This window comes from Mauremys reevesii, linkage group 1 (assembly GCF_016161935.1).
Source record: "Mauremys reevesii isolate NIE-2019 linkage group 1, ASM1616193v1, whole genome shotgun sequence".
NCBI lineage: Eukaryota > Metazoa > Chordata > Testudines > Geoemydidae > Mauremys > Mauremys reevesii.
The window spans coordinates 243,610,438-243,634,845 of NC_052623.1; the positions used below are offsets into that span (position 1 = coordinate 243,610,438).

General features: G+C 39.5%; 1 protein-coding gene across 8 annotated transcripts in view; it reads right to left on the minus strand.

The window, feature by feature from the left end:
• PDE3A (phosphodiesterase 3A) overlaps positions 1-24,408 on the minus strand; it is a 539,267-nt gene that overhangs the window by 39,107 nt on the left and 475,752 nt on the right. For all 8 annotated transcript variants that reach the window (XM_039544402.1, XM_039544382.1, XM_039544374.1 and 5 more), the window contains 3 exons: positions 8,631-8,891; positions 5,858-6,012; positions 1,818-1,933 (listed from right to left, as the gene is read on the minus strand). In XM_039544402.1, the coding sequence (XP_039400336.1) occupies positions 1,818-1,933; positions 5,858-6,012; positions 8,631-8,891 (532 nt within the window). The remainder of the gene's footprint in view (positions 1-1,817; positions 1,934-5,857; positions 6,013-8,630; positions 8,892-24,408) is intronic.

A 24,408-nucleotide genomic window follows, 5' to 3' on the forward strand; every position in this document is an offset into this window, starting at 1 on the left:
GGCCAATGGGAGCTCTGGAATCGGCGGACAGTATGTCCCTTGGGCCACGCCGCTTCCAGCAGCTCCCATTGGCCTGGAGCAGCAAACCACAGCCAGTGGGAGCCGCGATCGGTTGGACCTGTGGACGCGGCAGGTAAACAAACCAGCTCGGCCTGCCAGGGGCTTTCCCTACACAAGCGGCATCCCAAGTTTGGGAAACACTGTTCTAGAGATATCAGTGGACGGTTAAAAGGACAACAGCAGCATAACAGGTGCAGTGAAAAAACAGCAGTGAAAGAGTTACAAAAAAAGCAAGGAAGAGAATCATTTTAAAATGAAAATATTTTCCCTCTTTCAGAATGGGAAAATGTTTGTTTATAAATTTTTATAAGCAAGGGATAGATGGAAGAGAAATAAGAAAGATAAAGAGGTACAAATCTCCTACAGCTTTAAATTGTGTGTGGATTTTATATTTGTGGCAGATTTTTCTAGACAGTAGGGTCAAGATCATGCCAGCATTTCCATTATAAACTTCCTTTAATCATATGGGTGAAATCCTGACCCTATTGATGGTAAAACTCCTATTGACTTCAATAGGTCGAGCTGTCACCCGTCTCAGGGGAGTTATCAAAGTTTGCTCCAGGCTTGAAGTTGAAAAACAATTTCTTCTAGCAAACATGGCTGACGGTGATCTAATAAACATGCAGATATATTTTCAAAATGGTCTCTAATTTTGGATTCCTTGGGGCCCAACGTTAGGCCAGGAAGACAGGTCCCACGTACTTCCCTTTGATCAGTGGATTTTCAGCACTTCTGAAAAACAGCCCCAAGTTGTTTCAAACTGAGTACCAAAATCAATGGTTGCTTTTGAAAATTTCAGCTCAAAGGTGTGCTTGAGAGCATGGGGAAACATTCTACTGGACTTCAATACAAGTCAGGTAAGATAGCCATCTATAGACCACTGATGATTTCAAAAAAACTCTTCTATTGTAAATGTTATTATCAGTTAAGAAGTTATCGTCCCTATTTTTTTTCTGACTAAAACATTATCTGGAAGTCTCCCAGTACTGAGTGAAGATGTTATGTAACATCACCTGTCACTACAATGTCAGAAAAAGAATTTCTAGATTTATTCTTTTTTTTTAAAAAGAACCTTTTGAAACTAGTTGGATCCTTTTATTCATTGGTTACTGGTAACTTTTTTTAAAACCTTGTCTAAGAACCGTGCTTCACAAATTGGCAGATGTGCATTTGATTTGATCTGACCATCAATAAAGGCCTTTTAGACTTTTTCCATGACAGACGGAAAGGCATATAGGTTAAAATGTTCTTGTCATTTGGATATAATTGTATGATAAGGACAATTAGCTGCCTATGCCTATCTCCCACAAATACAAATTTTATGTTTTATTATAACCAGGCAAACTGAAAGAAGACAATGGAAAATATACAGACAGTCAATTTAACGAGTATGTTACGAGATACAATTGGTCTTCAATCCTACTGGAATCAATGGGATTGCCTAGAGGTAACTGAAGGCAGAATTTAGCACATAGATCACTGAAGTAATAGAACAGAAACCAACAACTTTTATAATAGAAAGGTCAAAACACTACAGCAACACTACTATAAGCTGTAGCATTTTAGATCACTGTGTTTTTAAATGATGGAAATAACTGAAGTCTAATTTATGGGAATGTGGGTGAGAGAAAGAGTAGACGGAAAGCAAAAGATGCTGCGTGTGTGTCAGTCACCAGAGTTCCCAGAGTACACTGCAGCTTTAGAGAAAGCAAGCTTGGCTAAATAAAATAAACATCAAACCAGAAATAGCTGTTCACCTTGTCGGATTTGCCTTTTGGAATTCAGATGGTTTGTAGCAGACATCGCATAGGAGGCCGAGAAGGACCTACTTTTTGTGATGGCCATCAGAACTGAGCTGTTCCAAGGGTCAGTGCTGTAAGATCAAGAGTACAAACACACACTATTATTACATAGCATTGCTGCCTGCAAAAGTCTTGGTGACAGAGTTCTGAGAGAAGCTAATTGTCACAGCACTCCATGCGTAAGAACAAAAAACACTACTAGGGAGAGCTGCGTTATCAACTGTTTCAATTATTATTTTTAGTGAATTCGGTATTGCGAAAGGTGCTGGACTGACAACTCCAGACATTTAAGACTTTGATTTAAGCCAAACACAGTTACAACACTGGTACAGTAAGATTCTTCCAAGCTGGCTTTCCAATTTACCTCAACCATGCTTTGATGCTGGTGAGACTGCCGCTAGGAGTGACTTCAGTGTCCAGGCCTTTTCATTTAATTTATACTAAAATTCCTTTATGCTGTGCTGACGGTGTGGAAGCAGTCTAAAAGTGGGCTTCAATTAAATTTACACCTTGTTAAGTCTCTTTACATACCTGAAGCAGTATAAAAGGGCCTTGGTGTCCATGAAAATCAGGCCCACTGGATTTTTCTCCTCAGATTGCCAACAAGGGTGCCACTTAATGCAATCTGTAGTGATGCAGCTTCCACAGCAGGACTGAATCACACTGGGGGGAAGCTTGCAGTACTGCTGCCTGTGGTGTGTCTGCTTTGTGGATAAATAGAGACCTCTAGTTTCCAAGGCTTTCAATCCAGCACCTTTCAGATACATCACATGCAGCTTTTGAAAAAAAAATCCCTACTAAGAGACTCTTGGAAAGCTACTTGTAGATATCTACTCACTTATCTAAGAGAAAATCATTGAAAAGCACCATAAAAAAGAAAAAAACATAAGGGCAAATGAGAAAGGCAGTCTTGATACTTCTGTATCTCTTGCGTCCTGATGCCAGGTGATTCTGTAAGATGGAAAAGCTGCATTTATCACTGTAATTTAATAAAGGAACTGCCACATGTCATCTGCTTACGCAGATGCCTCAGTGCGTTCTTCCACAATGAGGGTACAGATCCATAAGGCCTTTGCCCTCTAATCCTTCAAACGTCTTGTCAAGATCCAACTCTGCTGTGCTTCCAGATTCTAACACAAGATGGTGAACAGGTCCCAGTCCTTCTGACATAGAATATAGGGCAACAGATGGTCCCTCAAAGCAAACTGGGTCCTATAGTAAAGGGATTTTATAGTAAGAGGAATTTTTTATATCTTACAGCAATTTTTTTGTTTTACTTCTTAGCACCACAGAAATCTTACTACTATGGAACAGCAAGCTAGGTTCCGTTCTGTTTCATGGCTTAGCTAACTTCAGACGGCAGAATAGTTATCTGTCATGAAGCAAAAGGTAGAATGAACCCAGCTGGTTTTTGGATCCTAGGATGAGAATGAAATACTGGGAGCAAGGAAAATCTTCTAACTTGTTAAGGAAGTGACTCTGAGGAAGTGAATATGGAACCCTAAGATGTTACTTTCATGAAGTTACTTTCCTTTGAAGGTATGCAAGGATCTTGCCCTCACCACTTCTGTTGCATAGAGGGAAGTGTGTGCACAGGATTCTGGAACCTATGCAGCAGTCTGGGCAAAGCTGGTGAGCCCACAACTATGGAAATACATAGGCTACCCCCTGCTCATAGGGGTTGTGGGGCACAAAAGCTGCAGACCCCGTGATCTGTGGAGCTGCCACGGAATGGCTCTATTGCCTCTTTTGTGGCTTTGAGGATAATAGAATGGTGCATATTCCTTTCCCTCTCCCTCCAGCCTCACTTTGCCAAACACAGACGAAGTGTGAGGGAAATAATAAGCCATTAAATAGATTTTTTTTTCCTAGTCAAGACCTTTTTCTTGAGTGTTTTATTGATGCAAAATGCCCCAATCTGTATCTGTTTGGCTAAGTTATGCTAGACATACAGGCCTCACTTTCCTCTTCTGGAGTAAGAATTGCTTCTGCTCCTGTAATGGACGAACTGTAAACAATAGGCTGGGAGGCTTGACAGAGCTATCATTATGCAATTGGTGACATTAAACTTAGGAAGAATTGATAGCCCATTTAGTTGGCTCATCATGAAGAGTTACATAACTAGAAAAACATCACCAGCAATATTTAATTGCTCCCCTCCCCCTCACTTCAGATTCCCTTCTTAGGAAGCTTACATACTACGTGAGAGTCTGGAATCAACAATATAAATCAAGAAAGCTGTATGAATCACAGAAAAACAGTGGCTGAAAAAGATTTCCACATGGTGCTATCTTGTTTATATTTCACTTTACTGGGTTATTGGTTTCTAAGATATACTGCATCCCCCAGATATTTTCAAGGATGCCTCCAGGGCTATAAAATATAATAATCTTTTTTCTTCCCCTCTACAGCTTTTACCACAGCCAGGGCCACTACACTAGATCGGCGGGTAGTGATCGATCTATCAGGGATCGATTTATCGCGCCTAGTGTAGATGTGATAAATTGATCCCCGATCACTCTGCCGTTGACTCCTGTGCTCCACTGCGGCGAGAGGCGGAAGCAGAGTCGATGGGGGAGCGGCAGCAGTCGACCCTGCGCCGTGAGGACGCCAGGTAAGTCGACCTAAAATACATTGACTTCAGCTACGCTATTCTCATAGCTGAAGTTGCGTATCTTAGATCAATCCTCTCCCCCCACAGTGTAGACCAGGCCTTTTAATCCTATTTGCAGCTGGAATGCTTCAGGTCTCCCCTAGTGGCAGCCGCCTTGAGAAGGCCTGAAACTTCAGGCATCTTCAAATAACATGGGCCTCACCATTTCCATCCCCATAAAATACTTGCTGTGATCCTGTTCCTGTAGCAGCAAATGGAAAAGAAGATCTTTATAGGACAAGCCCTTTAATAAGATGAGACAAAAGGGACTGAGCGCATTTGGAAAGGTTGTATTTTGATGGCACAAGGAAGCTTGGAAGCCTTAACACATATGAACAGAAAATTTACCTCTTTATTTTGTTTCTATACCAGAACTATAAACTTTGTAATAAGAATTTGTGAATCCCCACATAAAATTGTATGGTGCACCTGTTGAGCAGCACTCCCTGGGAACGTTGAAAACTAGCCTGGATACAGTGCTAGAAAATGTTCTTTAAGGAATGGTTCTACACATCTTTGCCCCCACCTATGTCTCTGGTTTCAAATTCTATCATGCCTGCTTCGTGCAGTAGGCAATCAATGTTCTCCTAGGAAATCAATGTTCTCCTTCCTAATTCCTCCCTTTGTGTCATAGTTCTTGTATTGTACCTTTTTCATTCTTGGAACACTCCCTTTCAACACCCTCCTTTTCCTCTTTCAAACCCACTTCTTTGGCCTTGCCTTCCAAGATTATGCTCCTCTGTGGTGTTGTCTGCTTACACTTTTTATTGTTTGCATTACATTTGAATGGTTTAGCTTGAAAGCTCAAGGTTGAGACCTTATCTTCTTTTATGTCTGTAGAGCCCCTTGAACACTTGTGGTGTTCTTGAAATAATAATATTAATGGAACCACTAAAACACACCATGAAATTTCTTGCTCTTATTGTCAGATGTCTGAAATTGTACATTTCATTTAAAAATACTTATAATCAATCATCAGAACTATCTGCTCAGAAAATGCAGAGGAAAGAGTATAAGGATATAGAAGAAGAATTTAGCAAAGACCTTTAATAGATAATTTTTTTTTTACATAATCTTTTTAAGTTCTGGTTTTGTAACTCATTGAACCTTTTGGCTTCTAAACCTTGCCGAATTTGTGTTTGTAGTAATCTGGACTACTATAAAGGTTTTAATTCTCTAAAAAACAAAAAACACCACCCCCCTCCCAATCCCAAACCCAGAATGGGAACTCTTTCAAATTTCTGACCTATAGTTTCTCAAGAAAAGACATTACTACACACCTACATGCCCACAGAAAACCAAAGAAGTTCTCCTAAAGATACAAACAGGATAGTCTTCTTACCTGGATGAAGAAGATTCATGAGGTTTGATGCTGCCACTGCGGTCTCTTCTCACTGGTGCAGGCTCCAAGGTAGGTAAACCTGTGGCAGATGTTGTTGTGGTCCAAGTTGATGACACTCGCCTGAGTAGACCTGGAGGCAGACTCTTCCGTAGGCGCTAGAGCAGATAATACTTTGCAATTATATATACCACCTTTCATCAGGGATCTCAAATGTCAATTCAGTAATTGAGCCTGACATACCCTGTGAGCTGGGTAATTGCCATAAGCCCTATTTTACAGATGGAGAAATTGAGGCAAAGAAAGGTCAAGGGACTGATTGTCAGAAGTGCTCAGCACTCAGAGGTCCCATTGGAGTCAACATTAAGGAACTCAGCACCTTTGAAAAACAAGCCCTAAGTGACTTGGCCAAAGTCACACTAGCGAGTTGCTTAAAGAGTTGGAAATAGCAGCCACACATTCTTTGACATCAGAGATAGGAAGCAGGAAAGGAAGTAAAACAAACAAAACCACCCCTCTCCCCGCCCAAAAAACCAAAAACAACAACAACAAAAAACCAGCAGGTTTCTCTGCTCTATCCTGCCAAATTGAAGACAATCCATGAAAATCAAACATTTACGTGATGGGACACTAAATCTTCCACAATGCTTTTGCAAAAAGGAAGAAAAATTACTAGCAAAAATCTCTCATGGTAAGGCAAGGGTGTTGGGAGAAGTTCTAGTGGATTTCTTGCAGCAGAGTTTTCCTGACTTATCTGATTGTCTTGCATGCTCCTTATATTGATCTACCTGATCCTTGTTGATGGGGCTTTTCCCAGATGTCTGGTGAGGAGGCAGATTGAGGGAATGGGTGGAGTTGATTAGGGGGTTACTGTTATTTGTGGGGTCAGTTTTATTGCGGATATACAAGTGGTCGCATCATTATGTTGCAGATGTTAAATTTTTATATTATTTGTTGCCTTTTAATTATCATGAAGAATTTTCAGTTTGAGAAGTACTAAAAAAATTAACTAACTACATATTTATAAGGATCTACAGTGGATGTCACTGGCTTATTGTGCCATTGGATCAACAGATTCAGTCTGAGGCAGACACCGTGCATGGTAAATTTCAGCCCAAATGGTTAACGTTTTGCAAAGTTATAAGCAACTGAAATCAGAGTCTCATAATGGGAAGTGTCAGGCAACCTTAAGAATAAGCAGTCCTTCAGCCCTGCCTATAATACATGATGGGTTTGCTGTATATGTTGTTTTTTCAAAACTATCTAAATATGTTAGTTTGTATCTAATGTATTTTATTACAGAGAGCCTCCCAAGAAATTCAACACTTGCCAATCCATAGTGATATCTTCATGTCTACTACTCTATGTATATGGAAATATCACCATTACTGCAGTCATCTAGGCCAATGAATATTGAGTTTTCAATAGGAGCTATTACATTATATAGAGTATAAACAGCAGAAGTGCTCAGTGGGACTAATTTTTTTTCAATTAAAGGAAATGTAAGCTCTATAAATGTGAAAGAGGCATATTAAAAGTCCTATAAAATATAAAAGTTGATGATCAGTTGCCTCCATAACTGTAGGCAGCAGAAATTATTTGTACAGAATAAGAACAAAACAACACAGAATTGTTTTACTTAGTTCCCAAAGTAAAATATAAGCCTTGCTGCTAATGGTGATATTACTAAATTTTTAGATGTCAGAGTGGATGACCTGGCAATTTAAATTACCTCCAACCTGATAAGAGGTTTCTCTCTATCTACTGAATTTTGCTAACTTGTGTATATAGAAATCAGGAATTAATAGCATTGGTTATTTCTCTATGGGTGTGTCTACACTGCATCTGGGAGCGAGCCTCCCAGTCTGGGTACACAAGCACATGCTAGCTCTGCTCGAGCTAGTGTATGAAAAAAAAAAAGCAGTTTAGATATGTTAATACCTTGTCTTTAAATACATAGCTCTGCCAGTGCAACTCAGTCCTTACTGAGGACTGAGCAATGGACCTTTATTGAGCAAATGTTGTCCACTATATGGAATTGTGTGGTGGTTTTTTCAAGTCGACAATGGTCATTTGAGGCATGACCCAAAGCAAATGGAGGTCAATGAAAAAAGATACCCACCGACTTCCATGGGTTTTGCATGAGGTGCTAAGGGACTAAGAAAAGAACATCAAACTCATTTCACCTGTAACTCTAATTAAGATTTGAACTCTGATCTTTAGAACTGAAGAGTGCACTGATCTCACCATTTCATTCCCTCCTGCTTAATGACACATAATGACATCACTTGCTACCAACACTCACTGGTAAAAGTTGAAAGGGGAGGGGGAGTTATCAGCACTAAAGTAAAAGGAGGAAGCAGAGATGAGTTCCCTCAAGTCAAGAGATTAGGAGGAGCTCCCCTCTACTTCTGATAGTATAGAGAGAGCTGTGCTCTTCCCAGTCCCCCTTAACTCCAACTCCTTCAAACACTTACTAAGAAACAGGAATACCAAGTATGTAAATTATCCTGTGTTGAATGCCCATTTCTAAAGTTGCATGAAGGATCAGGTTTGAACTGTGTGAGCATTGAAGGAATAGGAACTGTCTTACCACCACCACATTAGTCCATTTAATTTTGCTTCTTATAGAAGTCAATGATTAATGCTTCAGAAGATGAGGAAAAAATCTCCCTTAACGCACCCAACCATGCAATACTATACCAAAAGGGAGGAGTCAAGTTTTAGTAGCTGGAATAAATTCACTGTGATAGCCAACATGTAGACTAGCACGTACCTTGGGAATAGCCAGCTTTTCTCCTTTTTCCGGACATTCCTCTGAGTCAGAGCAGGTGTAGTTCTCACTGAAGGACATCAAAGGGTTAACCCTTGGCTTATGAATAGCCTGGAAGGTTAACTGTGTGTTTAGCAGGTTGCTCACTGCTCTCAGGGAAGTACACACATTAGGTGGCAACGAAGGATCTGCCAGAAGGTCGGTAATGAGCCCATGAGCTTCTCCCATAACAGCGATATCAACTGTAATACTGGTACCTGAAGACTGAAAGGGAAAAACAAAGTAGTACATGTAAGGATATGGCTGTGTCTCACATGTCAAACTAAAGCATGTGGCATCAAACCCAATACCTTTTCGGGGACAGTTACCAGCATCTTTTATTCAATTTGTTGTTGATAGCTAGGAAAAGATTAAAAGAAATTAACTACATAAAACAACGTGATTTATTCTGAACATTCTGACCAGATCAACCATTAGGTTGATGTCTTTCTCTTTAAACAAGTTTGCAAATTGATTGCATGATTGCATATAGTTTATTTAGATTTTTTAAAGGGTCACAACACAGATACAAGTTTTTAAGAGCAGTCAGAAAGCAGATGACGACAAAAACTCTCTGCCAAGTAAGAGTGCGCTGGGCAACAATATTGAAACTTGAATACTGAAATTAAGATTGGATGTCATTCTAAGTGATATGCTCTAGTTGAGATGCAAGTTAATGAGCTCCATAAAGGAATGCCAGAGTGAAATTATACACAGGACACCAGACTAGATGATCATAACAGCCTTGAAAGTTTATCAGTTTATGAAATAATAATGGGAACATAATTAAAAAAGAAAGATTATTAAATAAAAAGAAAAGTAGCACTTTAAGTAACGGCAACATATGCAGAGAAATTATCTATAATGTGCAAGTAACAACTAATGGTACAGCCTTAAAGAAAAGATTAAGGAACTGTAATGTGTAACAGAATAAGCTATATGAATAAAAACTGGAGGCTTAAATTAAGTTGCAGAACAGACAGCAACTGAGGCAGAAAGTGTGTCTTCCATTACTTCTAAATTATTGACAAAGCAGTGGCATTTCTAGGTCAAAAATTTAGTGGAAGCACCATAAATCACTGTTGCTCCACATGGGATCATCAATTAAAGGCATTCTTGAAAGTGACTGCTAGGCTATTACTGCTTTGGAGCGCCCTCCTGGGCACAAATGCAATGTATATATCCAAGGTACTGGAACGAATGCCCCCACAGCCATTCCTGGAAGATCTATTTTGTCAACCTATCAGATGCGAAGGATGCGTAACTCAGATGAAGAAACATCTATTTTACTCTGATAGATATTCACCTTTTTCTAAGTGGGATAACGCCCCCAAGTGATAGAATTGCCACTGTGACAGAGTATAATATTTTTCTGGGTTGGGACGTTGACAGGCTGGAGAACGAAGCATGCTCTTATAATGGGAGACAGGTCATAACACAAGCAGGAGAAGAATTGCCAGTCACTACAATATTTATGGAACTCTTAATACATAAAACAATAGTGATCCTCAGTAATGCTTTGAACTTCTTCAGGCTCACAAAATCCTTTGCAAACAATACTGAAATACACACTTCTGAGGAACTGTCTGAATTTTACACACTGGCAAACTGAGGCACAAAAAGAGAGAATGATTTGGCCAAGGTCACATAGTGATTCCGTGGCCAGCCAGGAGTAAAACTCCAGTCTCCTAACACTCGGTGCTGTACTTGGGTCACTGGACCACCTATGCTTCTGCACTTCCTAACACATGTCTTGCTAAACATGGAAGGTGACTTACTTTGCCTACAGAAATGCTATCCAATGCCAATGAGAAACAAAAGGCTGATGTCAATTTAATGGATCAATTTATTCTTTCTTTTCGGTCCCCTTATCCACAGCTAGTACAGGGATCTCACACCAACACCTTCCAGCCCACATACAGCCATGTTACAATGACCAGAATCCCCCAGAACTCATTGCTTACCTCGTCCACAACGATCCCGCTCTCCACACACATACCTTTGAGACTAAAACCCAGCAGGGTAGGGAGAGGAAGGGAAGGAATCTGCAGAGAAGGGACTAGAGCCCAGTGGGTTGGTACAGAGAGTTCTGATCTTTCCTTCCTTATAGCAGAATGCACTTCATCCACCAGACACTTTCAACACCCACTCTGCACTACACCTGCTAAAGAGAACCCAATGGCCGAGTGGTAAACAGACTCCGAGTGACCAATTGCAGCATCCCAAACCCATACAGGTGCCCAGAGATGACAACTCCTGGCACTGTTCCCTCCGCAGGTTATGGAAGGGTTTCCTAGTGTTCCCAAGATAAGGTTTCATTCATTACATACCATACCTCTTCTCAACCATCAAGGGGCTTGTTTCCTCCAAGATTAAAGGCAAAACTTGAACAGCAAGCCCACATCTGCTAAGCTGGGTTTGCACCATGAACAAATCTGGCAGCGGCTAAATAAAGCATCAACTTTAAATTCTAAGGCAGGGGTTGGGGTGAGAGGAATAATTTGTCTATCTTTATCTCAGCCCAGCAAAACAGGCCAAAAGGAAAAAAATCAAAGATATAAGGCAAAGTGTTACAGAAGAGGAAATAAAAGTAGGTCTCATATTTTCAGCAAAGAGCACTATTTAGAATTTGAAATCCTATTAAACCTGTAGTCTGAAATCGGTGACCTGCTTATCGGAGCAAGAGATCAGGAAATACATTAATACTTCAATGAAGGAAATAGGTCTGATTTCAGCAGGACAAAAGTATAAGCCCATATTCTGTATTGTGATGCTGACATTTTGCAGAGTGGCCGTTAAGCCAGCACTGCTGTCCCCGAGAGCAGCAACTGAGCAAAAAGAGTTCTCTAGTGGCATACTGCTGACATACAGACCATGGCCGGGCCTTCCCCGTGACTTGGCAATCCCAGGTTGCCTTTAGTGCATTAGCAGGCAACGTAATTTACAGAAGCCATCTAGGGAAGTATAAGGTAGCCTTTGCACTGGACTACTGTAGAGGCTTCTGTGTCACAGCCTGTCTTGTCAAAGTTTGGCACAGATCATCTACAGGAGCCCAGTACAGAGGATACCTTGTACTTCCCTAGACAAACTCACAGCACATAACACACTATTTTCATGGAATTTATCAATCAATGGTAGTGTCTGAGGTCTCTACTGAAAGCTTCTAACTTATCAATACTCACTCATTGTGAAGTGCATCTATGGGTAATACTTAAGGAATAACGTAACTCTACTGAAAATTATGCCCTTATTGTCTTGGAGTGAAAGCAAATCACCAAGGAATCATTCAGGAAGGGCCTATTCAGGAAGGATGGAGTTGTCACCCCCCCCCCCCCCTTTCCAGCTAGCCAACTATGTAATGTATAGCGCTCCATTGTCTGCCTTCGTGCCAACCCAGAAAAGTCAATGGAAAACCATCAAAGACAAATATAATCACCAAAACCAACTGGAAGTGAAAACGTACGATATGAGAGCGAGGGGATCACCAGAATAGGAATAAAGACAAAAGACTGATTCACTATATCTCTGGACGGAGAAAGACACTCTGGATCCATTCAACGAGGAAGTACCTTGATGAGCGAGGTGCTTCATGAAAGACGGGGGCCAGCAAACGTTAAAAAAAACTGAATTTTGGGGTGAGAAGCTACTTTATTAGCTAGGTAACTATTAATAAACGTAGGCCCTATTTTGTGAATGATTATTTTGTTTTGTACAAAACCATTTATTTCTATCACTCACACTTATTTCTATTTGAATCACTATTCTTTCTCAAATACATTTCCTGTTGCTTTACCATAATTAAAATTCAATGGCTGTGCATGATACAGGAGCAGGGATTTAAGTTAAATGGGGTAAAACATGGTACACTGTTCATTTGGGAACGGAGAATCCAGGATTTCTGTGGTATCTTGTGACCAGGGGCTAGACACCACAGGGGGATACTTTGAAGGGAGTCAGGGGTTGCGGTACATCTACTGTCAAACTGCAGGGCCCAGAGGAGAGCACTTGAGTAGCTGACAGGGTGGTTTTGTTAGTAAGCTAACACCCAGCTGGCCCAGGCAAGACTCCCTTATGCTGGGGATAGTTGGCAACAAGGTGACTCTCAGCCCATGGTGCCCTGAGAAGCATCACACAGGTATGCATTCCCTTATTTGTAGTAATGAACATTTCAACTGAAAACATGGTCCTGTAATTGCTGGAATTGTATAACGTTATGTGTACGTGTATATACACGCACACACACAGTACCTGTTATGGAAATATATAATGCACAGTATCTCCCATTGAAGTTCTAACTAGGCCTCTACCCTGCTTACCTTATGTTATCTGACAAGATCAAAGCAACTGTCACCATTCAAATATCAACAATCTGTTCTATATGGCATATGTATCAGAGTATTTCACAATACTTAAAGGCATCTCTACACATATACTTGCTGCACAGCAAGTTAGGGTGTAAATCAGTGTGCAGCATTCTGGAGCACTATAGAATATCTATGTGGACCCTGCTGATGCACACTAAAAAAGTTCCCTAGTGCACACTGATGTTCTGCTTTTTCAAACCACAGTATATCAGTGGAACTTTAGTGTGCAGCAGCGGTCCACACAGATAGTGCGTGGCATACTGGAGTGTTGTAGATTCACATCCTAGATGGCTGCACAGTAAGTGTTCATGTAAACAAGGCCTTAGAAGTGGAGAACTTGTGATCCCGCCAGAGATACCTCTGTATAGAAACTGAGAACAGAGGCGGACTTTTAAAATGGCAATCACTATATATTACAATTGCAAAAAAAAATTTTTTTTTTAAATTGTAAGGCCTAAATTGTGCAATTCTTATAATTAAATATATAAATAAAAAAAATCTAAAACTAGATATAGCCAAGTGTCAATTCAACAAGGATACAGTGAGGAAAGAAATGTAGGAGAAATTTTGCCATAATAAATTAAGTTCAATGAGGTAACAATGCACACTGAATACAAATAGTTTACATGTCATCAGTTGACTTCAAATATCTTCTATAGCTAAAATAAATCCTTACACAAATAGTTTGAATTTGATCTATTAAAATGCATCCTGAGAACACTATTGATGTCTTGGCTATAAAACACAACAAATCCTTTTATAAAACAATTACACTACACAGCTCTGAAGAACTATGCTATACTTTTCAGAGTCCTGAAATTATAACAAAAACATTAAATAGAAACAGTATGATTTTAAAACATTATTTAATGATGTAACCTAGCATGGATTGCCTCCTTAAAAAAGGAAACATGAAATTTATTTCTGACAAACTACATATGTGGCAAAATGAAACAATGAAGACTGATGTAAGACAGACAATTGCTGATGATTTCTGGATTTCTGCCATTTTATATATACTGCCAGATAACAGGGAAAAATGTATTAAACACACACTATCAATGCTACATTTTGCATATAGTTTCTTGATAATATGAATAGCCTCTGTATGAACTCGCCTGGATTTGTTCCAAACCACTTTACTCATCTCAAGCCTAAAGTTCAGAAATTTAGAAACACAGACATGAAATAACACACTTGTAATCAACTAAGCAAAATGCCAGATAAGCTGATTATAGAAGGTGAAATTTGCTTTCGTGCTATTGCTGGGCCAGCGCTGATCTATTAGCCTATGTTGCAAAACCTTGGATTTGACCCCCCTCCCTGAAATTTTGAAGTTTTTATGTGAACCTGAACTTTGTGCATTCAGTCCAACTCTGATTTAAACAAACATACTTGTGCAGTGTTTCCAACTCAAACACTGCAATGGTGTGCATGGGCATGAGAACTAGAAAGTGAAGCTGACTAGAAAGAAAAGTGAAAGCAAGCTAACTGACTAGCCAATGTTTGTTCACGTAACTGAATGAGATATAAAAATAAGCACATATGCTGGTAAGTTTTTTAAACTTCAGCATTCATCATTACTATTATTATTTACAGTACAATAGCACTTGAAGGCCCTAACCAAGATCTGGGCCTGATTGCATTAGGCCTGTAGATAAATGTAGTAAGAAAGAGTATATGCCCTGAAAAGGAAAAGACAGATAAAGCAAGAGAGAGAGTAAGTATTATTCCATTTTATAGATGGCATATTCAGGCACAGGCAGATTATGGAACCATCATGTAAACAACTATCTATCTGGTTAACTTTACACGCATAGTATTTTCATTGAAGTTAATGGAACTACGGTACCTCACAGCATAAATATAAGCACATGCATAGTGTTTTCAGGACAGGGGACAAAGATACTTGTCCAATGTCATATAAGCAGTCTGTGGGACGACCTGGGAACTTCATTCTGATTTGCAGTGCTTTAGCCAGAAAACTAACCTTCCTTCCTTCTGGGAAAGTTACCTTTTGATAGGTGTTTTGTGTTTGTTTTACACAGTTGTATAGAATTTAAGAGAATTGTATCCGTCCTACAGAATTCTACAAGAAGGTTTGAAAAATGTATCTGTTAAATTCTGTATGTTTTTAGAATAAGTTTTAAATTATCTTTTTGTTTTATCTTATTAAATTCTATAGGATTTTTTCTATAAAAATCTGAGACTGTTTCCTTAATGAATGGGGAAACACTAGACAAAACTATATCTATAGGACAAATACATCAAGGAAACAGGAACAAAGGTTTCCTTCATCCATAAACCCTTATCAACCAATTCAGTTTACAAGATGTTCTTGGGCAAGAACAACAGTAATGGACTTGTTCATCCAAGAAGCAGATTTGGTATCCTTACCGCCAACGGTTCCCTCACTGCAAATAAAACTTTGTCCCCAGAACTACTAATATCAGGCATTCCATGTCTGAGTATCATATCACTAAACCCACCCTAACTGAACCACAAAAAACACCTCCAAAAAGGGAGGTGACTAATGTCAATACACAAAACAATCAAACCTTAGACAAATAAGAAAAAAGTGCACAACTATTAAATACAAACCACTGTTCTATTAATTTAGATAGAATATATGGGCCCAAAGAGTTAAAGAGTTAATATGACCCTGAAACTGTTTCACATTAAACAGTTTAAAACAAGGTTTGAGGCTCAGTATACAGAGACCTTAGCATGCTTAGTTCTATACCAAGCACACGCTAAAGTTTAGAGATTTATCTGTTAGCACACATAAAAAGAAAGCTAAAACAAGTTAAAAACCACTTTAAAATGGAAATGATTATATAGAACAAACACATGACAGCCCCTTTCAAAAGAGAGGAAATAAGAGTCTTATTATGTGGGACATTCCTTGGCATCAGGAAAAGGTTAATTGTATTGCTCAGCTCTATGATGTGAAGGATTGGCACTTTCCCTGCCTTTGCAGACAAACACTCAAAACAAGGAGAAGAGACAGGAAAGTAAAAGATGGGGGAAATGTGGCTTTTGTTGATATACTCAGGAGTCTGGGCAGCAGGTCAGTCACACATGGATGCTCTGGGTTTTCAGGTCAGCCAGGACAGCAGTTGCCCCAGGCTCTGGCTCATCTCCTGGTCTGGTTCCCTTCCTGGTCTCTATCAGGCTGGACAGAGCTGGATGGACTGTCTTGTAGTGGTGCTGCATAGCACAGTGACCTCAGGATAAAATTGAAAGCCAAGACAGAAACAGGACAAGGGGAAAAATAGTGGGGTAGAAAGGAACACACTAGGGAAGGGAGACAGAGCAGGATCTCACGTGTCTCTGGCTGAAGTCTTCACTGCTGCAGCAGTGATGGGCATACATCTCTGCTACTGTGCTGAGGTCTTGACTTTATGATGGTGTGATTACCTTTGGGATCCATGGGTGAAGGACAAGGTGTCTGGAATGGAGTGGAAGCCTGATTGCTTTCGTCCTCCTCCAGGAACACCTCAGGTGGTCCATCTGTTCCCATCCCCAAAGGCTCTTTTTAAGGGCCTCCAAAAGAAGGGGGATGGCAGAATAGTCCAGCCTCTCATTATATTGTTCACCAATTAGGCCTAACTTCCAACATGACATGGCATGATGCGTTCTGTTACCTTTTCCAAGCTTTCTCGTTTACCAGATACCGTACTGATTCAGCTCCAGGACTGTGTTAAGAAACACCTTTCTGTTTAGACTAACAATCTCTCTGTTTTTCACTTTTACTGATTTTCATAAATAATGTTATGTAACAGGCTGAGTTGGAGTCTGGTTACCAGCCATCCCATTTGCTATTACAGGTAACTGGACTACCTAATAAACTTTCATTTACTTTTCCATAGTTCGGCTTGCAACTGGAGAAGGCCCCAATTATTGCAACAGCACTAACCATTCCTTGCAGCATAATGCTCAAATTCTCACAAGCCACAGCAAATGAAGAAGAAACAGAAAAGGCAAAGCAAAGCTGTTGTCTTTCAACTATGTTACTTTCAGATACACTTTGTTAGTGAGAAGAAAAATAAAAATACAGCAGTATCTGGTAGGTTTTCTGTCATCATACAATCACAGGCTAAGTAATAACTCATGATTTCATATGGTTTCCAAGTCTTTTCATGAACTCTCAGACCAAGCTGTCTGAAAACCAAATGAAAAGAAAACATAACTCTCCAGTTTTGCTTTGTTTTTTAAATATCCAGAGAGTGATTTGAAATATAAACATGAACTGGCCCCTATGGAAAATAATAGCTCATTTTTAAAGCCACCTCAAGTCCAATTACCAGCTTTTACCAAAGGATTAAAGAGGAAAGAAAAATGTCGGCATACAATTGTTTGGCATTTAATTCTTCTGCTTTTTAAGGAGGAAAAATTGGAGCTTTACCTGGATATATGATTTCTGACTGTTCTTTTGCATTAACATATGGACTTAGTATTTTCCTGTCCCTCTGGGCAAGTAATGAATCAGAGAGTATCCTTTTCTATGCCGTAATGAAGAACTATGCTACTCCAGCCAGTAGGTGGACCTAACCCAAGCTCTATAAGACAGAGTTGAGCACACTTCTGTGATCAGACAGAGTGCAGCAAAACCCTTTGCATCATCACGAAGACTAGACAGAAAGCTTTTCACAGAGCTCTGTCCACAAGGGTATATTCACAGTGCATCAGACACGTGTTGAAATGAACTATGCATGTTGTGCTGATGCTAACAAAACTATCCCAATCAAATTGCTTATGAAACAGATTTTGCTGCTGATTTATTTTAGACTACCTAGAATCATATAAACATTGGAAAAGATTTTAGGCACAAGGGACTATCTGAGAAACCACTGCACTGTACATATAAATACACCATCTTGTCTTAAAGCCATGAAAATCAAGGCTGAGGCTGGATACTTGCATTCTGTGTTGGTTTTACTGTAGTGCCATTTCTTTCCCAAAAATACAATTTTTTTTTCTTGGGTAACAATTAAATCCAACTTTACCCTGTAGAGGAGATATTGTCAATATCTATACGTATAATAAGTTTGCCGTTTTAAAATTTTGATAGTATTAAATTAGAGTAGTGGCTCTCAAACCTCTTTCACATAGCAAGTCTCTGAGTGTGCCCCCCCGCCTTATAAATTAAAAACATTTTTTATATATTTAACACTATTATAAATGCTGGAGGCAAAGCGGGGTTTGGGGTGGAGGTTGACAGCTCGTGACCCCCCCATGTAATAACCTCGTGACCCCCTGTCAGGACCTCCAGTTTGAGAACCCCTGAATTAGAGAAACCAAAGAAATACTGTACAACCAATGGAAATTTTAAGAATGGGGTCATTTTTAAGTGGCTGTAACTTTTAACCTACTCAAAGTAATCACTACTTTTGCAAATACTGAATCTGGAGCCCTTTATAAAGTAGTATGGCTTTCTTATAAAATTCAATGGAATGTACCACCACTTAAAGTAATCTTAACTGCGCAGTTGTGATGGACACTTTTACTTTTTGCATTTATACCAAAGGTAACACTGCATTAACTATGCCTCTGAATAAGGCTGCGTAACACTTTCTGTTATATGACCCTACTTTTCACTTGCTTATAACTTTCTCAAAACTAACTGTCAGGCTGAAATTTTCCATGTCAGGTGCATGCTTTAAGCTGTAGTATTTTTCAAGTTTCTGCAAAAATTGTTCAGCTGTGTCCCAGAACAAGGTTAGGGAAAAATATATTTTGCCCATGTTAAGAGTTTCTTAGCACACTAATGCCTTTATGCTTTGGGGAAGGGACTTAAGTTTGGCAGGGGCATCACTCTATTGTTAAGATGGGCCTTTTTCTGTCCCTGTGAAGTCTATCCAAACTTAGCCAAGTTATAAGCATCTGAAAAACTGAAATTCACACACGTTCATTAGAGGGGGGCAGTTAAATTCCCTGAAGAGTGTCTGCACTGAGCATGCTCCATCCCCTTGGCCAACTAAACTACATACATGTATGACCCATCGCTTTTGGTTTTTATTTTATTTAATTTTTTCCAGGAATTTATTGGTGTTTATTACTACCACACAAAAACAGATGGAAATTGGTGGAAAAAACTATTAATAATTTCTCTAGGTAAATATCAGAGTTTATTTTGGTGGATAGAAGGACGGGGTGAAAAGTGTTAAGTAGATTAATACTTTGATGAATGGAATTCAATGTGGTTTGCTGCAGAACTAAAACAGAACTCAAAACACAATGCCACCTCTGAGTTTAAGAATACAATAGATCTCTAATACCCAAATAAAACTTTTCATTTGAATAAGCAGTTTACTGTTGTAGACTTAGAACTATTAGCCTATAAATATTTACATTTCATAATTGGGCCACACCATTTGCAGCGCATACACTGAACTTCATCTTTTTCTCCTGTTTTTGTTCCTTTAAAACTTTTGAATACTTCCTTGTGTTCTGAAACGTATTCTGATACTGATTTTCGTTTTCTTCCCATTTTAATGTTTTGGATCTTTAAACCGGTATCTGCTAACAGCTTGAAAGGTGTATGTGGTTGCCGTGAGATCCATCAGTACGTTCAGATGCGCACCGTATTTCAGATTTGTGTGCATTCCTGCTTGTTTATTGTGTGTATTTTCTAGACTAATACATAGCCTTACTTCAACAGGCTGCTTTGCATATACACACAGACTAATATATTATTGTAATACCTATATCTCATGCATTGTATTGTGTTTTCCTAATAAAAACTTTATTTTTTATATATTTGAAGGATACAAAAGTAGGCTGAAAATCAGAAAAAAAATGTAAAATCTCTGATTTTTTTGGTAAAAATCAGTTTAAACTAACAACAAAGGGGCTTACAGATGTGTCATCACCACAGAACAACTGAGCAGGCTTCATCTGAAGATGAGCAGCTGCTGGGGGTGAGCAGCAGGGGATGAGCAGCTGCTGGGGGCGAGAACTGAGACTAGGGAGACAGTTTCTCATGTGCTCTTAATGCAGACTTGCTTGAGAATCCACTAGACAAAGATAATGACTCCCAGAAGAAGACACACACAGGGAGAAGAATTTAGGGAAAGGAACTCCTGAGATGAAGAAACAGCATGAGATGAACTCCATATCTGAGATCCTCTCAACACTATTGGAAATGCTGACATATAAATTATGGCTGATATCTTCAACTGAAGCTAAGGGAGTTAGGTACCAAATTCCCATTTACTTTTAATGGGATTTGAGTGCCAATACCTTTGGGCTGTTATGAAAATCCTAGCCTAAGTGACTATTCAACAACAAGGGGATGAATAGAAGAATCAGTCATAAAAAGTTACACAAAAAATTAAAGATCAGTAAAGTTAAATTTAGAAGGTTTTTTATTTGGCTTTTATTTAAAATGTGGCAGATGGAAAGGATTAAATTCCAAATGGGGCTCTATTTAGCTTTAAATTATACACAAAGATCAATACAATTCCCTATTTAAAAGTCTGGCCTCAACTGTCTTATCATAGTTCTTTAATGTGTACATCCAGATGGTTACAAATGATGCAAAGGAAATAATGAGAACTGCCTTCAGTCAAAACTTGAATTGCATTAACACCAGCTGTGATCCTTGAAGAGAGGGAAGAGGAGGAGGAACATGCAGGCTGCACATGAGGTTGGGGATGTGCCGCTTACTAGTCAATCAGGTGGTCTCATACACTCCAGGTATCAACTCTGCTGCTCAGATTGTCTGACTATTTACCACAGTAAGCTGTTTTGATTCTAACAAGATGCAATTTAGAGCAGCTAGGCACACGCTGTGAGCTTAAAAACCATTCCATTAAAAATCACCATTCTCCCTCCCGTGCACGCATACACAAATCCTTCTACATTTTTCAAGCTAACATTTAAGGCTCTATAATGCAGTTCAAATTGAACCAAAGAATTCACATACCCCTATCATTTAAAAAAAACAAATCTATAAATCACTCAACACCTCATTTAGCATAAAACTTGAAAAGTGGCTTATTTAGAGATTGCGCTATTAGTGGGATGTTAAGGAGACATGATAATCAATCACTTTCATATTTATTTAAAAATGTATATACATGTCAGTTTTCTCCACTATAAATTGTTTTACAATTTTAAGCAGTGCAGCATCATTAAATATCACAGACAATATGATCCAAATAAATACAGGCTTTAATGTAAAATAAACGATTCTGTGTTTGTAGTAAAAAATTACTACCAGGAGTGTCAAATGTATTTCAAGTAGTTTGTAGAGGGCTGCTATAAACAAAAGCTGAAAAAAGAACTGCCTCATTTAGTAAACTTTTAAGGAAGTTTTTATCTCTTGTCTGATGTTTTTATCCCCAGAAACTGAAAAAGTGAATGTCAGTGTTACGTTAACTGCAAAGATACTGCTCCCACTGAAGTTACCACTCCTATGAACTTCAGTGGGAAAAAGCTCTAAGGGTACGTCCACATTGCAATAAAAAACCCGCAGCACCAAGTATCAAAGCCAGGCCATTTGACTCTGTCTCACAGGGCTTGGGCTGCAGGGCTAAAAACTGAAGTGTAGACATTCAGTCTAGAGGGCTTCCCCGTTGCAGGGTCTCAGAGCCCAGGCTCCAGCCTGAATGTCTACACTATGAGCTTTAACCCCACAGCCTGAAACTTGCCAGCCTGAGTCAGCTGACCTGGGCTAGCCATGACTGTGTCATGGGTCTTTTATTGCAGTTAGACATACCCTTAAAGCCTGCTCCTGCAGAAGTTTTGCATCTATGGTTGTAACATGAGATGCTCCTTGAAAGCAAAAACATTTAAATAATTACATGTATAACCTGATTTTCAGAAGGTGCTGAGCGACCACAGCTGTCAGTGAAATCAATGGCAAGTGCCGATGCTCAGCACTTCTATCATCACCATCATTTGTATTACTGTAGTGCCAAGGAGCCCCAAGCATGGAACAAGGTGCCATTGTGTTTAGGCTCTGTACAAACACAGAACAAAAAGCCTGCCCCTGCCCCAGAGAGCTAACAGTCTAAATATAAGCTATCAGATGGATACAGACAGACCAATGGGGGAATACAAGGAAACAATAAGCCAATATTGTTCAATATGCTACAGGTAGTAGTCTCAGTACATCAGTGGCCTAACATAGGCAACAGACCTTTAAAAAAAAAAATCAGGTCAGCAGTAAATATGTTCTAGGAGGGCAACACATGAACTTAGAAGCCCAGGTTTATGAGATTCTTGACTACTTTACTGCAATAAAATCAGTCAGCTCACAATATTGTTCCCCCCACTAGCCCCAGCCAGTCATGTCATCATAATCCTCACTGGGTGAGCTCCTCATAATCCTCACTGATGAGTTCCTATTCTTCTGTAGATGTTTCCTCTATCTGGCTACACTATTTGTTTTCATCTTTAAATTTCCATGATTGGCCTTTTGCTAATGACCAGTTTGTTATTCTCCTTTACCGTAATTTCTGGTTCCTTCATTCATTTTCACTCGGTGAAATTGACAAGACCCGTTTCTAGTGTCAGCCCAGGAGAGCTACGATTTCACTACAGTGCAGGCTACATTTTGCTTAACCGTTTTAAACCTTGACGCATCTCACAATTTGATACACTTTAAGTGTGTTCATATAAAATGTGACAAATCTCTGAGCACTACTGGATCATAGGTATGCAGACACTTCAGTTAAGATCAGCTCAGAGGCACTAATTCATGCACATGAGAAAAGCAACCAGCCTGCTCTACAGGTCTTCTATTGTGTTCAAGAGATTTTCTTTCGTTCACTTGGCACAGACGAAAGGTGACAGACTGGTGGCCCCAAAGACTGAAGTCCCCCTATATATCCATAGAAGACAGGAAAGGCATGACTTTCCAGTATGCCTCAATCTTAACCTACAAGGCTCACCCCTGCATGGGACAGAGGAGTTAGGTTAGGTTCGAGGCCTTGTCTTCACTGATGAGGCAAATGCTCACTTGCCAAGATTTTTTTTTTGTAATGTGCACAGCTGTTCCCAGGAACTGGATTCAGACCAGGTAGGTCACTATCAGCGAGGAGATGATAATTTTCAGTCACTACCAGCTAGGCTGCAAACAATGAAAGGCGCCAAAAATCTATAATTAATCTCAGTAACTATCTATTTCCTTCATTAAACTTGTGTCCCTAATTTTATGTATCTGAACAACTTTCATTTCTTAGAGCCGTTGTACTCAACTTGTGGCCCTTAAACTCAGAGCAGTCTCCTTTCGTGTATGAGTGAGGGCTCAAGCAGTGCCCTGACTGTGATATGGTGACTGTCTCTGAATTCTAATTAAAGATCAATCCAAACTGAAGTCCTGGATCATGACCATCCCATTATATTAGGAATTTGGCTGAAGGGCTGTATTTTGTGGCTAAGACCAAACACGTCTGAGCTTTGGGAAAATTTGAAGCCAGATTCAAATATAAATTTACCAAAATGCGCCTCTAATTTACCAATGATGACATAATCAGAGAGACCAGAAAACAGACACACTCAGAGGAGAGGTATATGGTATCTGTATTTATACTGTCAGTCAATTTAAGTGAAGATTTCTTCTCATATGGTGATGTTTATTTCTCTGCTTAGATGAAGGTATAAGAAAGTAGTGGTTACACACATTTGAGTATTTAAAATATATTAGATTATTATGTGGTTCTCTCTATTTCTTTGGCTGAGTTGGCTGTACTACTGATCAGTGCTTAAAGTGGTCAGAAAAGTGTGTGTGTGTCGGGGGGGGGGCATCTGTCCTAATCATGGAGTAGCAGCTGTGGTAAAAGACTGCTTTAAGGGTGCCCCTCAGCAACCTGTCTGATTTTTATTTATTTTTGGCAAGGTCTGTGACCTCGTGCGCGCCCCACTCCCCACACACACTTTAACCACTTCTACTGATAAAGGTTCGCGTGCCAGTCTGGTAGAGATCTGCAGCATAAAAAATGGCCTTCACGTGTAGCAATATGGAATGGGTGTGTGTATGGGTGGTAAATCCATTGAATTTGTGTATTTGAACTGGGGAGGAGAATAAAAGCATTGAGGTTGTTACTCAGGTGTGTCTATAAAATAGAACCAATCACTGAATCCTGGAGATTCCAGTGCTTAAAAGAAAATTAGCAAGCAGTCTCCATCTTCTAATTTCAAATCAGGTCACTTTTTTTCTTAGCACATAAATATACTAAAGCCATTTTAGGCAAGACTACTGCAGTAATTGATAGGTGTATGCATGCATGCACAGTATTGGTGGTAGGATCCTGTGCTTTTTTGAGCAGAGGGTCCAAAGTTCTACTGATGGTGACAGTTATGAATCACAGGCTGCAAGAGAGCAAGTGCTATCAGACCACTACAAAGACCAGTGCGGCCATAGAATT